The sequence below is a fragment of the Rhagoletis pomonella genome, unplaced genomic scaffold (assembly GCF_013731165.1).
Source record: "Rhagoletis pomonella isolate Grant_MI unplaced genomic scaffold, Rhpom_1.0 Rhpom_scaffold_00001, whole genome shotgun sequence".
In the NCBI taxonomy this organism is placed as follows: Eukaryota; Metazoa; Arthropoda; class Insecta; order Diptera; family Tephritidae; genus Rhagoletis; species Rhagoletis pomonella.
Genome location: NW_023458555.1, coordinates 3,182,497 through 3,200,815, shown reverse-complemented (window position 1 = coordinate 3,200,815; position 18,319 = coordinate 3,182,497). Strand labels below are relative to the sequence as shown.

The 18,319-nt window shown below is 38.4% G+C and overlaps 3 protein-coding genes across 4 annotated transcripts in view; 1 reads left to right on the top strand and 2 right to left on the bottom strand.

Annotated features, from left to right (window-relative positions):
- LOC118736502 (trichoplein keratin filament-binding protein) overlaps positions 1–18,319 on the bottom strand; it is a 170,713-nt gene that overhangs the window by 7,111 nt on the left and 145,283 nt on the right. The window lies entirely within an intron of this gene.
- LOC118750299 (peptidoglycan-recognition protein SB1-like) lies at positions 1,492–5,445 on the top strand. Its single transcript, XM_036485023.1, has 3 exons — positions 1,492–1,765; positions 4,295–4,759; positions 5,234–5,445. The coding sequence occupies exons 1-3, from the start codon at positions 1,492–1,494 to the stop codon at positions 5,443–5,445; spliced, it is 951 nt and encodes a 316-aa protein (XP_036340916.1).
- The window catches only part of LOC118750290 (peptidoglycan-recognition protein SB1-like), a 2,076-nt gene continuing 1,983 nt past the window's right edge, over positions 18,227–18,319 (bottom strand). The window contains exon 4 of the mRNA XM_036485017.1: positions 18,227–18,251. Within this exon, the coding sequence (XP_036340910.1) occupies positions 18,227–18,251 (25 nt within the window). The remainder of the gene's footprint in view (positions 18,252–18,319) is intronic.

Sequence of the window (18,319 nt, the reverse complement as noted above, 5' to 3'; positions counted from 1 at the left end):
CAAGAAAAACAAACACAGCCATTGCCTTCACTGTGCCTACATTGTTGTTGGTAATTGAGAGTAATGGCGCACAGAGGCGGCGAGCTAATAACATAAAATGTGCCAAAATGATGACTGAGAACATAAAGATGCTGTGGAGTGATAGCGACTGAGGAGCTCAACGAAGAAGGGCGGCCAACAAGAGGAAGCTCTAAAAAAATCTATGTAATCCAAGGACTGAAGAAAGCTGCTGGTAGTCAAGCGGCAAATGTTTATGGCAGATGAGACGGCTTTAAAGAACATAATGTAAAAGAAAAAATCAAGGAAAAAGAAGAGCAATGGTGTTCGGAATTTACTAAATACTTACTTGAAAGCTTTGATGCCCAAAGCGAACAATTAAAGTACATAAGTCACAGAGGAAAACGACCCGAGTGCGATAACGAACGTGCTGGGCTTTTTATTTGGTAGGCGCAAAATCTAAAAATAAAAACTCCACCGAGTCTAGGGAAAGAATCCGCGTGGGTAATGCAATGAAAAATAATTGAGGAGGAGGCATACGCCGCGACAGTGGGAATACCCGGACGGATGCTCATTTCCATGCAAACAGACATGCGGACAAACGGACACTACGCTTATAGACCACCGTAATTGAGACGAAGGCAGTCGCTAGCAGCCCATCGCAATTTTAAATAGTGATTTCCCCGGCACTCGCACTGATAAGGCACCACCACAGCAGCAGCACAAAGCAATAACAACAATGCCAGCAATGACGAGGCAACAACGGAAATATGAGAGTCTAAGCCAAGCCGATGCTTAAAAGCTCCTTGCTAGCGTAGATGGCATGGGCGGAAGGCAGAGGAAGTGTTAGGGAAGTGGCGACGTCCACATTAATTGCGGTTTCGATGACGACACTGATTGTAGCGGTGTGCGTAGTAAAAATGACGGCGCTGAAACAATGTGCAGCTGATAGGCGTAGGAGTTAATTTTTTGGTTTGTTCCTTTTTTATGTTTCAAAGAAATACACATTTCGCACTGATTGTTTGTTCGGAAGGAAATTTCAAAAAAAAAAAAGAGTCCCTTAAATCTGCGAAAAATTACATACCGCCCATAAATGTTACACACAATAGGAAGCGCCTACATAAGCTGCTATAAAATGCTGGCGCAGTTACGACCGGAGGTCAGTAATACAGGCGTCGCAAGTGGTTCCAAGCAAGCGAAAGCAGAGGCAGTGTTTTTGTGCAAAACATTAAAGGAAATATTTGTGGCGAATAGAACTTCAAACGTATTTAAAATGTCAACGGCAAACCGCATACTTTTACGATAGTTCTAAAAAAAACACACATTTTGATCCTTAAACATAAATTATCCTGTCAGAGGGTATTGTTGCTGGGTTGTCTTCCGGTGTGTCGCACTGTTTCTACGGATGCGCTTCAGGTATTGATGGGAGTGCCTCCTCTTGACCTGGTGGTTATAGCGAGAGCTGTGACCTTCAGGATGAGAAGAGGCATGAACATGTTGCCGTTGACTGGGTGGGTTACGGACGGTGACTTGGAGAGGGGCTATCTTGAGTGCAAACGGTTGTTGGATGACAGAGTGCGTGGTATGTGGCAGGAGCGTTGGGATGGTAGTTCCAATGGTCGTGTTACATACCGCTTCATTCCGAGTGTAGGGTTTATGGGAGAGAATCCGGACTTCGGGCATTGCTTGAGTTTGGATTTTCTACTAACGGGGCATGGTCCTCTTAATGCTTATTTGCGTAAGAGGAACCTCCATGACTCTGAGGGGTGTGAGTGTGGAGCGGAGCTTGAGGATGTCGAGCACGTGCTTTGCGAATGCCCGAGATACTCGGACTTGAGGAATCTTGACAGCATGGGGGTAAAATGGACGGATGGACGGTACGACTTCGGTAGTACCCTCTCCACACATTTGACGATAACGAACTTGAGGAATTTCGCACGTGAAGTTTTTAGAAGGCGAAGACGAGTCGAGTAGGAAGGTGGAAGGGGTGATGGCCACCAGTCCAGAGTAGTATGGTAACTCAACTGGTAGTGGCTTCGGCCACGAGGTCTGACCGGAGACTTAATTCTGGTACCACGGGGAGCAGTTGCCCTTGGAGCTTGCTCCAATCTGCTCGTGCGGCTTGGCCCTACGGGGAGTATCGTGGTGGCTGTGGTTTAAACCCGAATGCGGGGAGAGTCGTGTTGGCTCGATGTGGAGTTGCATTGCAACCGGGTGCCGGACCCATAGCACGGCAGAGGTTTAGATAGGCCTCGAACCCTACCAAGGTGGTTAGTGTGTCCATTCCGCACTGCCAAATGGTACCGAGATGCTTGCATTTCGGGGCGCTGATCTTCGCATTGAATTGATCCGTTGAGCCTTACGGGCTCCGTGGAGATTGGACGGCATTGGATTGCTGCAGGTACTCACGTTAAACCTAAAACTACATCTTAAACATAAATGAAAATATACAAATGTTCTATGTTGTCTCTAATGTGTTTTAAATTCATATCAAACGAAAACTTATCAAATGAAATCGCCGACCGCCAGTCGAACGAGCAAGTAAGTTCATGGCAGGCCAATGCCAACAATGCCACCGCTACATTTGTTGCATGACAAATGTTTTTGGCGGCAGCGCTTCACGCAACATTCCACCTGGATGGTACATAAATACATACGCATGTACATACATACGCTTTGTTTGCTTCAATTTACATTTCAAACTGGAATTTCGCCAACAATTTCACCAGCTGTCAGACCGCACTCATCAATCTTGTCTAACATTTCAACTTTGTGACTTTGCGTGAGTGGCGGAATTGAACTTTTCTCTATAAAATACCATTTTGAATACTCGCCCCAGAGCTCTAGCAAATCCGTAGAGCTATACAGACACCTTAGAAAAAATTAATAGCGAAATTAAATGAGTAATTGATGACATTTGGTTTTCCGGCTAAATCAGACTTAAATTGAAATTGATTTTACTTTTCAAAAATTTGCTCATTAACTAAAGCTCTACCCAGAATTACAGCGAACGGCGGTGAAGCGGTATGAATATAATAAACATAAAAATCAAAACAAAAATAAGCATAAAGAATAGATTGTTATTGATTTTTCTATCGATATTTTCGGAACTTATCGATATAACGATCGATATTTTTATCGATTTTGTTAACGATATTTTTTAACGATATTTTTATCATATTCGTTATCGATTTTGTTATCGATTTTGCTATCGATTTTGTTTTCGATATTTTTATAGATTTTGTTGTCGATATTTTAATTGATTGTGTTAACGATTTTGCAATCTATATTATTATCGCTTTTGGTATCGATACTTTCATCGATTTTGTTATCGATATTGTTACTGATTTTGCTACCGATATTTTCGGAACTTATCGATATAAAGATCGATATTTGTACCGATTTTGTTATCGATATTTTTTTATCGATTTTGTTATCGGTTGTTTTATCGATTTTGTTTTCGATTTTGCTATCGATATTATAATCGATTTTGCTATCGATTTTGTTGTCGACATATTTATCGATCTTGTTGTCGATATTTTCATCGATTTTGTCATCAGAATTTGTATCAGTTTTGTTACCGATATTTTTATCAATTTTGCTATCGATATCTTTATCGGTTTTATTATCGATTTTGCTAACGATATTGTTATCGCTTTTATTATCGTCATTGTTTTTTTCGATACAAACTGCAGACCAAGACGAAAGGACTGGACTGTTCCTTTTTTTTAGCTCTATTTTAGCCAAGTCAACAATAGTGCGCCTAGCAGCATGCGACATTTGACGCTGAAGCGATTTGTACAGTTGACTATAATTTCAGCCCCGCATATAAAATTCACAAACATTGAGATCGCATGTTTAATAATATAGAGATGTAACTCAAAATTTACGTTTTTTGGAGATTTCTTCATACAATTAATAAACCTGATAAGTAGAACATGTTCAGCCTAAAAGATGGCTTAACTTCCCAAAAATGGTGAAGATATTGGTCTATTTAACTGTCTTTTTGACTTTGATTGCGTTTTCCCACAAAATTGAAATGTCGAAATATTTTTGTATATGATTAAAAGTGCGAGATGTATACATACCTAAATTTTGGGCATGCTTCGATACAAACCCCCTACTGCTTCTGCCATTTCTTCTACTCCCTCTCTTTATTTTCGCATTTCAAACATAGTTCCCGCGCATTTTATCCAGCACAGGTGTACAAATTCATATCGAATGAGAATAATAAATCTTCGCCTCTGCATGAACCCACTTAACATTTTCAACACTTACTTTCTGTACTTTTTGGCAGCGCCAACCGCGACCACCAACACGAAAGCATCGGCAACCTTCCAGTATCGCAATCGAGTTGCTGCAACAACAGTAGACAACAATATGAGCAACAACAACCACAGCAGCGCTAAATACAATTTGAAATGGACAATTCGCAGCGCTTGGCAGGCGGCATCACCGCATCACGCGCCCACTCGCAACGGTGGCGTGGATGGCGTGTCACATGTGCTCATTCATCACACCGCAACACCAGCGGCCGCATGTCGACGCAACGCCAACGCATGTGCAGCCACCGTACGCGCCACACCACGCACGCATCAGCAGGAACGCGGTTGGGATGACATCGGTTACAATTTCCTAATCGGTGGCAGTGATGACCGCGCTGAGATTTATGAAGGGCGTGGCTTCGACGTGGTGGGGGGGGCACATGCTGTCGACTACAATGCGCGGAGTGTTGGAATCGTTCTAATTGGCGATTGGACAGGTGAGTGAGTGGCTAAGTGCCGGAAAAAGGGAAAAGGCAATGGTGTGATTGAGTGGAGCAAAGCTGCAACGAAGTGGGATGGCGTAACAAGGTGATTGCTGGTATGAAATATCACTCACTTCTAAGATGTATTTGTGGCCAGCGAGGTGAGTGCGGCAGAATGACTTGGGTGCTTGCATGTGATTTGAATGATTGCGCAATGGCGAGTGCGATTTACGGTATTGCCAATTATGCAAGCGGAAAGCGAAGAGCGGAAAGTAGTTAAGATTATGAATTGCACAAGTTCATGTCAGCTAGCTAGCTTAGAAGCTGCAATACGATGTGTAGCATATGCGAGTAGCAGATCTATTTGTGATAAAATGGGAGCGGTAATTGTTGAATCATATTTTAATAAATTTTCCAAATAATGTAGAAATATTTAATATCCTTAAATACGTTCATGAGCACTTGCCCTTTCTTTTATATCGCCAACAGACACTCTGCCGCCTAGCGCTATGTTGGTTAAACTGCAGAAACTTATAATTTACGGCGTGCAAGTGGGTTACATTCACCGAAGCTATGCACTGCCAGGCCATCGCCAAGTGAAAGGTACATACTGTCCGGGTAACCGCCTGTGCAATGAGCTGAAAGAGTGGGGGCACTATGCGCCTTCATGCCACATGAATGCGGATGAAAGGAAAAAGTAAACGCAAGCGTCTGGCAAGGAATGAAAAGAACGGAGATGGGAAGGAAGAGAGGGCATTGAATTATGGGTTGTAAATGAATTTACAAATTAGTGAGATTAATGTTATTTTTTTTCAATGTCTGGCGCTTAGTTAGAAAATTTAATTGGTCCTGAGTGCGAGCGCCTATAAATATGCATAGCTTGGTGGTGAAGCATAGAGGCAAAAGGAATGCGCAGCCAAAGAAGAACTGCAGAAGAGCGTGGCTTCGATAAAAATTTAATTACATATTTATTAAAAACATACGAATTTTATGCAAAATATAAATTACTAAAAATTAAATCGAAATTATTTTGAGATTAGCGAATGCAGCTTTTGTTACATTTAATCTAAGGGTTCATTTGACTTTGGTCGGAAATAAGTGTGCAAAATGGCTCCGAAGAAATACAGCAGGACTACCAATGCACGAGGTGAGTTAATAAACCTGAAAACTGAGCCGGATTTTGTTACTGCTGTAGGGTGCAAAGCCTTAGAATTAACCATTTTCTCATTAGCTTGTCGTTGTTCGCAATCGCAGCAGGTGAGCTAGTCTACAATAGCGATTACTATTGCCCTAGATCTTGGGGTCTTAATCTCCATAATTCAAGATACTCTCAGACAAGAATTTGAGGATTAACTCTCTCTCTTAACGACATTTGAGAAACGCCGATTTCAAATAATATGTTAATATACCCACTAAAATCTACCATCGGGATTGGACATAAATCCCATAACTAACTGGGTATGCTCAACAGGGTCACTCTGTGGTGAGTCTCGGTCTATGATGGTTTTGATGCCAACGAAACCCTTTCCTGCACCCTGGGCAACGTTAGCAATTTACATGCATATACATTTACATACGAAGGTGCCTCTAACCCCCGGCAAATAAACCATGCACCGCTCCGTAACGAGAGCGCCGACAACCTTTCGTTCAAGCAGAGGGGAGAGAACCGGGTATCGGCGCAGAAGATCCTCATCGGCAGCGAATGGCTCTCAATGATTACGGACTACCTGGCAAACTATTCCCGGGTGAGGGCAAGATGACAGCGGTGATCTAGCAAGACTAACCTGACCACGCACAAGTTTAATGCTTTATAATTACAGCGGTGCGCACTGGTTGAGAATTAATTGGTGAGCGCGGTCGCAACCAGTTCAGCGAACGAAATGGATGGTGGTTAATTTGAATACGCTCTTCTTCTATTGCTGGCGGTTTTTACCGTTGGTTATATGTGTGCAGTCTAGCAGAGCATTGTTAGTGGTATATAGTAGTGCAAAAAATGCTACGTTACACACTAAAATTTGGAAGATGCACCCAGCAATTGGCTGGGCGCTCAGCCTACAACCCGCCACGTAAATCTCACTACCAATAACTGAATAGAAAAACAGCTGGTAAGTAACACAACCGCTTTCGTTTAATTTAAAATCTGTGAAAAATTTGCAAATTAACTTTGTTGTCGAAATATAAGGCGCGGGCGGAAGTCAAAATACGTTACCACACTTTTGTGCAATACCAATATAACTTTAGTTATTAATTGACAAAATGCCCCGCACACATAAAATCAAAACGTTTTTAAGCCACTTGCGAATTCATCGAAAAAAAATAATGAAGCGATTTCGCCGCTCGATAGCAGTACTTGAATTATTATCTAAAAATCACTGAATGATACTTCCACCTTGGCGTTCGCCCAAAACTGGCCCACACAAATTCATCGATTCCTTCCACCTCCGCGCATCCCAAAATAAAACTGATTGTAATTTCATTTTCCGGCAGACGAAAAACTCAATTTAGCCGTTACTCAACTGCGTTTTCCAAGCACCCTTCGCAGCCGTCCCGTAAAGCACTAAATCAAAAACAAATTCAGTTGTGGCGGGCGATTTAAAAGCGCGATATACTCTTTGAGCTGAACATTTGGATATGGACTCGCAGCTTACGGCAAAAGCCCATCACAAATTGTGCGGTTGACAGTAAATATGTACGCCGCGCGGAACCCATCGCAGCGTTGGATCAGCGCGGTACCACCAAACTAACTAACTAACTAAGCAAATCATAACCGCCGATGCGGGTCGAAAACGCGTGTGGATTTTAGCGCCCAAAGCTAACTTGGCAAATCTGACATATTTCAATTTTTACGGCTCAGCGTACACACGGACGTCGAGCGTTTTCAATTTGTGTTACAAAGTTTTCAAATACAAAACTAAAATACGCGCAAATCCATTGGGGCGCAGTGGTGGACGGATGCGAGCTCATGCGTATAAGTGTGTGTGTGTAAAAATGGATTTGTATATGCTCGTGTTTGTACGACCTGTGGGTATCATAAATTCGATATTCAATTTCTGTTTGGCATATTTATCTGACGGCATAGCACAGCATCACACAGCCCAGCACAAAACGTTACACAAACATATTTTAGCATGGAAAATTTGCCTGATCGATTTTCTCTGTTTGCTGCAAAAGTGCATATTAGGATGGTTGTCTTGTTTTCCAAGGGCCTCACATTAATGTGGGATAGGTTTAAAAAAAAAATAATTATCTTTTAGGATATCGGTTATTCGAATATTCGTGTATACGGTTCATCTCCGTTCTATTTTGTTATCCGGATAACCGCTTAATATTTGGTAATTTTGCTATCCGAATTCGGATTTATTATAAGATTATAAAAAATAAATAAACAAAATAAAAAAGTAGCCAAAACTAGTTAAAATGTCACTAGATTCAATCAGCTGACCACAAGGGTACATACATACATACATACATGCTCACAAAATTATTCGTATCGCACATGTTCTTCAAAAGTATTTGATATCAAAAATTACCATTTTTGATGTTATGAAATAGAATTTTTCACATATCTTATATTTAGCTCCCCGTAAAAGCTCAATCAGCATTTTATGGTACAATAATTTGTTGCAGAAAGACTATTTCTTCGTCCTATTTGGTACTACCAAGCGTTTGTCGGTTTGAGTCGGGTGCAAAAACATCACCAAATGCATCACTACTTGGTTAAATTTTGCCATTGCTCATACCGAGTGCAGATAAGTTCTACTGGACGGGCAAAGTGCACAGTATAGACTGTATTGGGAATATTTTTAAGATGAGCTCAGATTATATTGAGTTTTAGGTTTTTTGAAAAAAGGGAATTTTTGAGTTAAGACACTTTTCTTATATACATACATATATAAATAATACACATGTATGAATATGTATTTATGTACTTCAAATTGGAGTATTTTTTTGTCTGAGTGAATCAATATTCACTCTGGCGTAATTAAAGGAAAATAGAGAAAGTCAAGAAAAATAATGAATTTGATATGGGGCGATATGTGGATATGTAAAAGTCGTCTTGACAAAGACCTAATTTTGTTTATTTCCTTTTTCCAAGAAATAATTAAATAAATTACTAAAATAAAATAAATTGCTAAATAAAATAAAGGACTACTTAGGTATTCCCAAACAAACCAAGAACAATTAGGAAGAAGAAACTTTAATTTAAGAACAGTAAATTTATTTGGCTGCTGTAATTTTAGTGGCCTTTCATATATACATATTCCTATCTGTTATGTATATGAACATAACACAATTAAAAACATAAAGCACAAAAGTTAAATCATCTGCCACATTCCAGCCACAACTCGATTATATTAAGTTTTTTTGAGTACCTACACGAAACCTTTGGTGTAATACCATCAGCTTGAAAAAACTGCATACACGTACATGTATGTACATACAAATCTAGGCGCATACATATGTATGCATATACATATCAATCACGAGAATTTTACAACGTGCGCCATTGCAACCTAAAGCCAACAAACCTGCCAACACCGCCTGCCAAGGTGCATGCCTTCAATGCGCGTGTGGTATCCTCGCACGTTACGACGACGACTGAATTCACACCAGCGCCACAACAACGGCACTGGCACCAGTACCAAAATCAACACCAACGCCACGCACCAACTCCTGAGGATGCAATATGCCAGAAACGGTTTAACATTTCAAAAAGCTACAGCAAAATAAAGTGAAAATTAATATATAAGTCCAAGGGAGTAGCGCTCGAGCGTACACGTATTTTGTTTACATACATATGTATGTATGTATGTATGTATGTGTGTGTGTGCATATGGTGCAAGAAATTTCCATGAGTGTGCATTTTAATATTTTTCTTTTAACACAAAACATCATTTTGATATGAGAGCACGCGCACAACAGCCAAGAAAGCAAATGCAACGCACAAATGCCGCATGTAAGTATGTATGTATGTAAGCACCACGTGCACTTAGAGGTGTGCTTCTAGGCGCCTTTTGAGTGAATTGCTATGGCAGCATTACTTGTGATTGCACATACATACACATATATATATATATATATATATATACATATACTTACAACAATACCTGAGTATATTTATTTATGGCAGCTTCTTAAAAGGAAACCCGATGCAATGAAATTGCTGCATTGTACTTACTTTTAGTTGCTGTTGTGGCGTTTTTTTTTTTTGTTTTTGTTGCCTATTACTTTCACTTTTGTTGCATCACACATTTCCGTGTGCCACTTCAATTCACAAACATTTGTACGAGTATCTGCAACACGACTGTTGTTGCATAAACAGGTTGTCATAATTTTGTATGACTTGAGATAATGTAATGAGTTGTTGTTGTACGTATGCTCGCCGGGCGACGATAAGACGGTAGGGCGGCAGACTGATGGCGGAGTTGCCAAAAAGTCTTAATATGAGGGCTAGAGGATCTGTCAAAGGCGTCAGCCACTCCACGCTATTAGAAGACATTGAGGCTTCCTCTCTCGCACAGGCACTCAAACGATGGTCAGCGAATTTTCTGAGTCGTCGAGAATCGTCGGTAATTTTTAGAGATAAAACCTGCAAACCAAGAAAAATTAAAGAGGGGGTCCCACAAGGGGGAGTGGCTATTATCTCTTATGCTGGCACACACATACAATTCCTAGTAGGGTTCTTGCTGCAGAGCTCTAGCCTAGGCACGCCAGAGGGCAATAATACTAACTAACCAACAGAGTACCTACAGGCCACAGACGGCATTCCGAGGAAGTCGGTTTCGACTTACACCGACTTCCCGTTTTGGGAACACAGCCACCTGACGTGGACGAGACAGAACATCGTTTGCCTCAGGAGGTCCACACCACCTTAGCCCAATTTCGTTCTGGATACTGCAGCAGACTAAACTCCTACTAGAGTAGGATAAATGCAGATGGGCCCAATGAGTGCCCGACATACGGAGAGTCACTGCACGATTCCCTTGGTTTAATATTAGTTGAGCTGGACGACAACGATTGGGGGACAAACCGATCTAGGTAGAGCTAGAGGCCTCCAGAACTAAATCTGAACCTCTTGTCAACCTAGCGGCATTTTTGAAAGCGCAAAAGCCAGCGAAGGGCGCTCTTTTTAGAGCTTTGTATTTAAAATCATATGGAGGATATCCTTAAAAGAGTTGAAAATGTCACAGGAAATAAACAAGTCCAGCTCGTTTTCCCTTTAAAACAACGACTATTAAAAGCTTTAAAGAATATTTTTATGTACTTATTTTTTTAGATAAAAAATTAAGCATCTCTTTCTGATAGAATTGTCAAGAGTCCTTCTTTTGCCTTCAACACAACGTCCATATTTAATACAGAAACGTTTTTTACAGCAACTGAGGAATGTATTAAGTTACTTTTAATCTACTTTCGTATTTAATTGGCAACTCTATCATATTGAAACTTTAACTGCATCCACTCAACTAAGCCAACTCAAAGGCAAGTGAGAAAAGTCAGCATAAATGGATAGAGCTGAAACAAAATGCACGCAGCACAAAACAGATGAGACGACGTAAGGCGATGGCTTAGTGGCACAAATAACGAAGATGACAGCAGTTGCCGCAAATGTGGCAACAAAGCACCTTAGTGCAACCTGTCTAAGCAGTAAACACCATTCGAGTTTACCAACGCAACAAAAGAACAACAGAAATAAAGCCACAGAAACAAAGCAAACGCATAGAGCTACATAAAACAAATAAAAACAAAATGTGTGTAGCAAAGCAATTTGCATGCGTAATAGGAGCAGCGTGCAAAGTGCAACCAGCAACGTGCAACACACATTAAATGCAGAATAGATAGGAGAGGAGGTAGGTGCATAATATGGCCACTTTCAAATGAGAATTTCGCTTTAGTTATGTATGTACTTGCACACATCGGCAATTGTGCAGATTTTCGTACAAAGAAAATTTCACATAAAAATATTTTACAATAAATTTAAATGCAAATTTCCGAGGACGTCTAATGTTTATGTTTTTGAATAACCACTTGACCAGATTTGATTTTTTTGGGATCAGTCAGTGTATAGTTGATGTACATATATGTATATACATTAGGGTGGTCCAAGAACAGTAAAGTCGGAATTGTAATGCTCTGACCCCCTAGGATTGTTCTGTATCGAAAAATATACCCCTATTTATTATTTTGAAATCAAAAATTAGTTAAAAGTCGCTCAAAGCGCTCAAAGTTTTCCATGGATTTTTATATGGGAAAAAACAACTTTTCGTAGAAATGGTATAGAATTCTTGAAAATCCCTATTTTTCGATCGGAAAACTCTGGTTCTCTTCAGGAGACTTACAATCGTAATGCCCAATTATTTATTTACCCATTTTTTAATATTGACGATTTTTTATTTGTCCCCCCCCCCCCATTGCATTTTTCGGGGTTTTTGTGGGTTTTGGCGGGCCTATAAATTATAGTTGCGATGGAAAAATGGTTAAATAAACAATTGAGAATCTTCTGCAGATGAAAAAAGTTTTCCGATAGAAAAATATTGGTTTTTGTAGATTTCTATACCATTTCTACGAAAAGTTGTATTTTTCCCATATAAAATACGGGGAAAACTTTGGGCGCTTTGAGCGACCTCTAAATATTTTTTTTATATCAAAATAAAAAAAATTTGGGTCTATTTTTTTCGGTGTAGAACAATCCTGAGCGGTGAGAGCGTACAAATTCCGACTTTACTTTTTCACATGCATTTTTGGACCACCCTAGTATACATACTTCAAGCATATTTAGATTTTTATGCTTTCCTGGAGTACCTATTGTAAATAAGTAAGTAATCTCAGCAAACAGCAGCAGTGCGAAATCTGGTTCAATTGAAAGAAGCAAATGCCTATTTAGCTAAATTTTTCGGTGTTTTTTCTACAAAAAAAAAAAAAAACATTATTTAAAATTCAATAAAATGTCGAAACTTTGCAGCTCTTCCCCCAAATTTAAATGACTGTCGCGCGTGGCAAATTTAATGGAGTAAAAGCACGCAAAGGCAAAGTATGTAATTTATATACATAAATGTTTAACTTTGAAAAGTATGTGTGCATATATGTACGTATGCATAGACACATATGTGTGTACATATGTACATACATAAATATACATACAAAGGTACAATCACAAAATTGGCGTTGATTCAGAGCTTTTGTGGCATATCAGTCCCACCACTCGGCCAAATTACTTTGATTTTATTGTTATTATTTTCATTTTTTGACATTTATAAAAAAAGTTTTTGAAATAATCCCTCAAATTCGCCGAAAAACACGCCTTCAGCAAAACAAATCAAAACTCAAAAATAAATGTAAAGGAAAATTGAAAAAAGAGGGGAGTGCAGTTTAGAGAATTCCTGTTTCGAAGTAATCGTATCACCGAAACTTTTCAGCATTCATTTGATTGACTCATTCAAGTGAATGTCTTTAAGGCAAATTAAAGTGCCAGAGAACCGTATTTGCTTTAATAAATATGCAACTCGTCAATTTTGATACTACCCGGTTGGAATATTATTCTACCTAGACTTGTGTTTTTATTCGATTATTTGAGCAAAGAATCAGTTAACTAAGTCAGTTATGGATTAATCAAAGTAATCACTACTCGAATAGTTTGAAAACAAAATTATTTAACTAGCTGCTCTGGGTATGTGAAATGCCGCTGGATAAACTTGTTTCTACCAAGATTTTTTAATTAATGAAATCATTTTTGAAGGGAAACCCTTTAGATACCTTGGGAGACGTTTGCATTAAATATTTAGTGCCAAGGTGAAGGGGGAAGAAATGAAAGTAAATATGGTGAACGCGGGTAGAGAGGAAGCGTCCACTGCACTACGTTCTTGGGTTTTGTTCATAATATGGCATACCTGGTATTATAAACATTTCTGTGCGAAAATCTGAAGTCCTTTGTGAACCAGCTGATTGGATAACAGTGTAAGTTTACCATAAGCCACATTTTTACTATGAATCAAATCCTAGAAAAGAATATAGGTACGAAAGAATCTGCATCCATGAAGCAATGACTTAACTTGGTGTCCCCGCAAAACTAATACGACTATGTAAGTTGACTTTTAAGCGCACATCCGTTCGAATTGGAGAGGATCCCTCAGTGCTATTTGAGACCAAACGGGGTTATAGACAAGGCGACCTACTGCCATGTGACTTCTTCAAGCTGATGCAAGAATGGAGTAAAATGCAAGCTGAATTCCAGTAGTATCATATCGACGTCTGAGGGAAAGATCGTCTTATCTCAAAAAAAGGTTGAAAAAAACCAGATTTCAGAATTTGGTTTAAGAACGCGCTATCTCAGCAAATGGTGAAAAAACACCCCATCTCAGATGGAGATATATTGAATTTATATTGAGATAGAGCGTTTTCGAATCGGCAACCTAGAAAGAGTTTTCGTATATAGGGACACACGGGACTATTGGTAGTTACATTTTTTAACTAGGGAAAGACTTCGTCTACACATGAGCCAGCAGCCTGAAGATCAAGCGAAGAATAACTCTTGCCAACAGGTGCTACTTAGGGATCTGTAGGCCACTGACAAGCAAAGAATTTTCGACCGCTTTTAGAAAAAAAACTTGTCTCGATATTGAGCCAACCAAGAATCGAATCTGGAACATGCCGGGTGATAGTTCGGCACCTTTAGCCTCTAGAACACGGCGCACAGTGGGAAGTCACCATATACATACATAAGCTAGGGTGAAATAGTAGTAACTGCACTCAAAATCTTTTGAGATTTCGCATATCTTCTATTTTTCACTTAGGAATAAAGAAATGTGGATAATGGCAATGCATACATACATAAATCTGAGTTTCTCACTAACACATGCACCTCGCCAAAATTGCAATATTTGAGTACTAGATTATATATATGGTATGTATTTGCTAGGAGGAAAGAGAACGGATCTCGTTCAATGGCAATGCGTGTACCTTTGGCTAAATGATGCATCGGAATAACAGATTTGCATAAATGCAAACCCCTAATGCATTACTCTTTTATATACATTAGACGGCATCACCAAAAAAAAGTTGCGGTTTTTCCGTCGGGATTACAAAATGTATTATATTTTAAGACGTCCACTAAAATATTTCGGAAAAATATTAAGATTTAAGCGAGCTGGACCGATTTAAAATTACCTCCACAAATGAAGTTTTTTATGAATAAAAATAGTTTCTTAAAGAACTTTTTGAAAAAAGTCCCCTCAGATGACAAATTGGAATAAGCTTAAAAAATCTGCATAAAAATATTTAAAAATCTTTTCAACGGAATCGTAAGAATGAGATTTTTGATGCTGTTTTTTTACTTTTTTCAAAGATTGATTTACGAAAAACTTGAATAACTGGGCCAAAACTGTTCTGATTTAGACTTATGGGATCTCAGTAGAAAGGTATTTTCACACCGTTTTTATTTCTGGCCAAAAGAAACGTCATTCGTGTCCCATCTTTTTTTTTCGAATACCAAAACATCTTAATTCAACTTTGAATGAGGTTCGTTTCTCCTACCTTTCTCTTCAATCCTTTGAATAAGTTTATTAGCAAATAAATGAAAAGGGTGAGAAAATACCTTTCCAATGACACCTCTTAAGTCTAAATCGAAAGAGTTTAGGTTCAGTTATTCAAGTTTTTCTTATACCAATCTTTGAAAAAAGTTAAAAGACAGCATCAAAAATCTCATCATTGCGATTCCGCTCAAATTTTTGTTTTAATTTTTTTTTAATATTTTTATGCAAATTTTTTAAGCTTAAACCGTTTTGTCATTTAAGGGGATTTAAAAAAAAAATTAAGAAACTATTTTTATTCATAAAAAACTACATTTTTGGAGGTATTTTGAAATTGGTCCAGCTCACTTAAATCTTAATATTTTTTCGAAATATTTTGGTGGACGTCTTAAAATATAATAGATTTTATAATTCCAATGGAAAAATAGTACCGATTATTTTTTGTATGGGGAGTGATGCAGTCTAATATACATATATTTTAAGTGAAAACAGTTTAAAGAACTTGCAACAAAATCTACATTTTTTCTACAAAATTTTATTTAATTTTCATTGCATTTACTTAGAACTCGTGCCGTGGAATTCTTTTTTTTTAATATTTTATATTTAGTTAGTTCGATATCCTGCAATGAATCTGCGTAATTGTTTCTTCAGAACTAATAAGTCCGTTTTTCTATTTTTGACTTCTGCAGTCCATTGCGCAGCGGTCGCACTAAATATATCGTCGAGTAACATTCAATTCAATTTGAATACTTCTTATGGAATCATCCTTCTTACTGGGATGTTTATAAGTTGCAAAACTCCGCCGTCGCACACACACCACGCATCAGACGCTGGAAATCATCGAAAACACTTCAAAGTTAACTCTCCCACTTTTATGGACGTGGCAACAATTTCAATTATTCAACGCTTTATTTGCGCCAATAACATAAAATATGGGTGTTAAAAGAGGGTGTTTCATTTAACTGGGAGTGGTTGTTGGAAAACTTTTGTCATTTCAAGTGACATAATGAAACTTTTAACTGAAACGAATGGCTGATGGAAAACGATGAAGGATGAAGTGGAAATAAGGCGCAGACGATGGTCAAGCTATAACTTTACGTGGCATAGACCGTAACTTACTTCAGCGCATACATAAATTCTAAGTATGTCCTACATGTAGAGTGCTTCCTTATGTATGTATGTATGTATGTATGTATGTATGTATGTATTAGGGTACAGTTAATAATCTTTGGAAAAAGTTTGAGTAACTACCACAAATCGGTTCAATCAGCGTCGATTGTCTGACACATTCGCTTTCCGCTTATCGGAGCGAAACAAAGCGCCCCAAACAGAAAAGGCTCGGAGTAAGGTTACGATCAGCCCATACTAGTACGGATGTCCGAAACAGTGGCGACAGCAAACTACTAAAACTATTGCATGTTAAGGTTACATAAACACCAGACTTACATACATTACATACTTAAGCAATCAAGTACGTTTGTATGTAGCAGTATACATAAATAACTGCTAAAAGGCTTCAAAAAAAGCTTTGATACAAATTTTAATGGTAACTCCCTGAGCTAAAAGGCGACACATTTAATGCGCTGTTATTTAGTCGATTACAAAAAAAAAGTATGTTTTATTAAGCGAAATATAATTACCGAAAAAAATTTATCCACATGTGTTTTCCGTTAAATATTCAAAAAATATATATACAGCGGCGAATGACGTAAAAATATTAATTGCGTGTCTATGGCTTCGTTTAAGAAATTGCACTGTATCACGCCACCGACAAAAGCAACAACTTCTGTGTCCCAAAATGTCGGTTCTCCCTCATTTTCATACACACACACACACACCATCACAAAGTGTTAACTGGCACAATTTGTGCTTTGCATGTACAGGAAAGAAGAAGGATATTGACAGGCGTTTAGGCTTGACAGCTTAGGAGCTTAAGCGCGGCGAATATGTCATCATGGGCTGCCGAAAACTTTGTGGGTCGAAAAGTTTATTTTATGCGCTAATTTATTTAGTTTGGTTGTTAAGTTAGTTTTTCTCTGCTTTTGTTTTTGTTTTTGTTTATTAGAGGCTTTCTGTTTCGATTGCCACGCAAGGCGAGAAAGGATAAAAAGTTAACTGATGCGGTTGTAATTAAAAAAAGGATAGAACAAAGAAGGTCAGTACAAAAAGCCAATAACAGCAGGAGTTAATGAAGGTTGGACGAAGAACACTGGTAAACATTTGTTTTCATTTGTTGCAAATCCCTAAAATATGATGCGGAAAATGGCAGGGGGCATTTATTATTCATTTATAAAATTTCATTAAATTATTAAGGCGCAAAGAGCTTAGAAAAAGTTGTTGTAGGTTCTATTAATTTCTTGAAAATTGTTGTCAATGGTCAGTTTGTTATTCGCTATATTCGAGCCTAAATTCGTATGAATTGCAGTTTTAAACTTTGTAAAATAATTAAAGTTTAAAAGATGCGTCGTCATTGAAATTGGAAGGAAGCTCTGGCCATTAAAAAATAACTTGAAACTGGACATTAGAGTGGCTGTGTCGTACGTGACGTACACACCCCTTAGTTCCACACATACATAGCTAAGTGATCATCCTCAAATGGGGAGATAAGTTTTATCATTATGATGCAGCGGACAGAAGACCGATAGCAGCCACGAAGACTAGGGACTTACTTACTTACTTACTGCATTACTTGAAGGGGGGTCTCGTGGAAAGTGGAGGGACATACAGTTTTACACCGCCTTCGAACTGCAAATGGTTTTAGGAGAAGTTTTTTTTCGTGGCAGAAATACATTCACGATTTCCAAAAATCATGTTACATTTCAGAAACTATTTCTTTAGTTCATATATTACACAGTTCGGTTTTTTCAACTCCATTCAATTACTGTAATATAGAGTTTGCTTTTGTGCCCTTTAAACTTTCATTCCAATCTGATTTAAAATTATAAATTTAAATAAAATATCAGTCCAACCGCATGAAACCCATGCTTTTATGAAACACGAATATGATGAGGAGATATAATCTATATTGGTTCCAACGAAAAAATCACTTGGA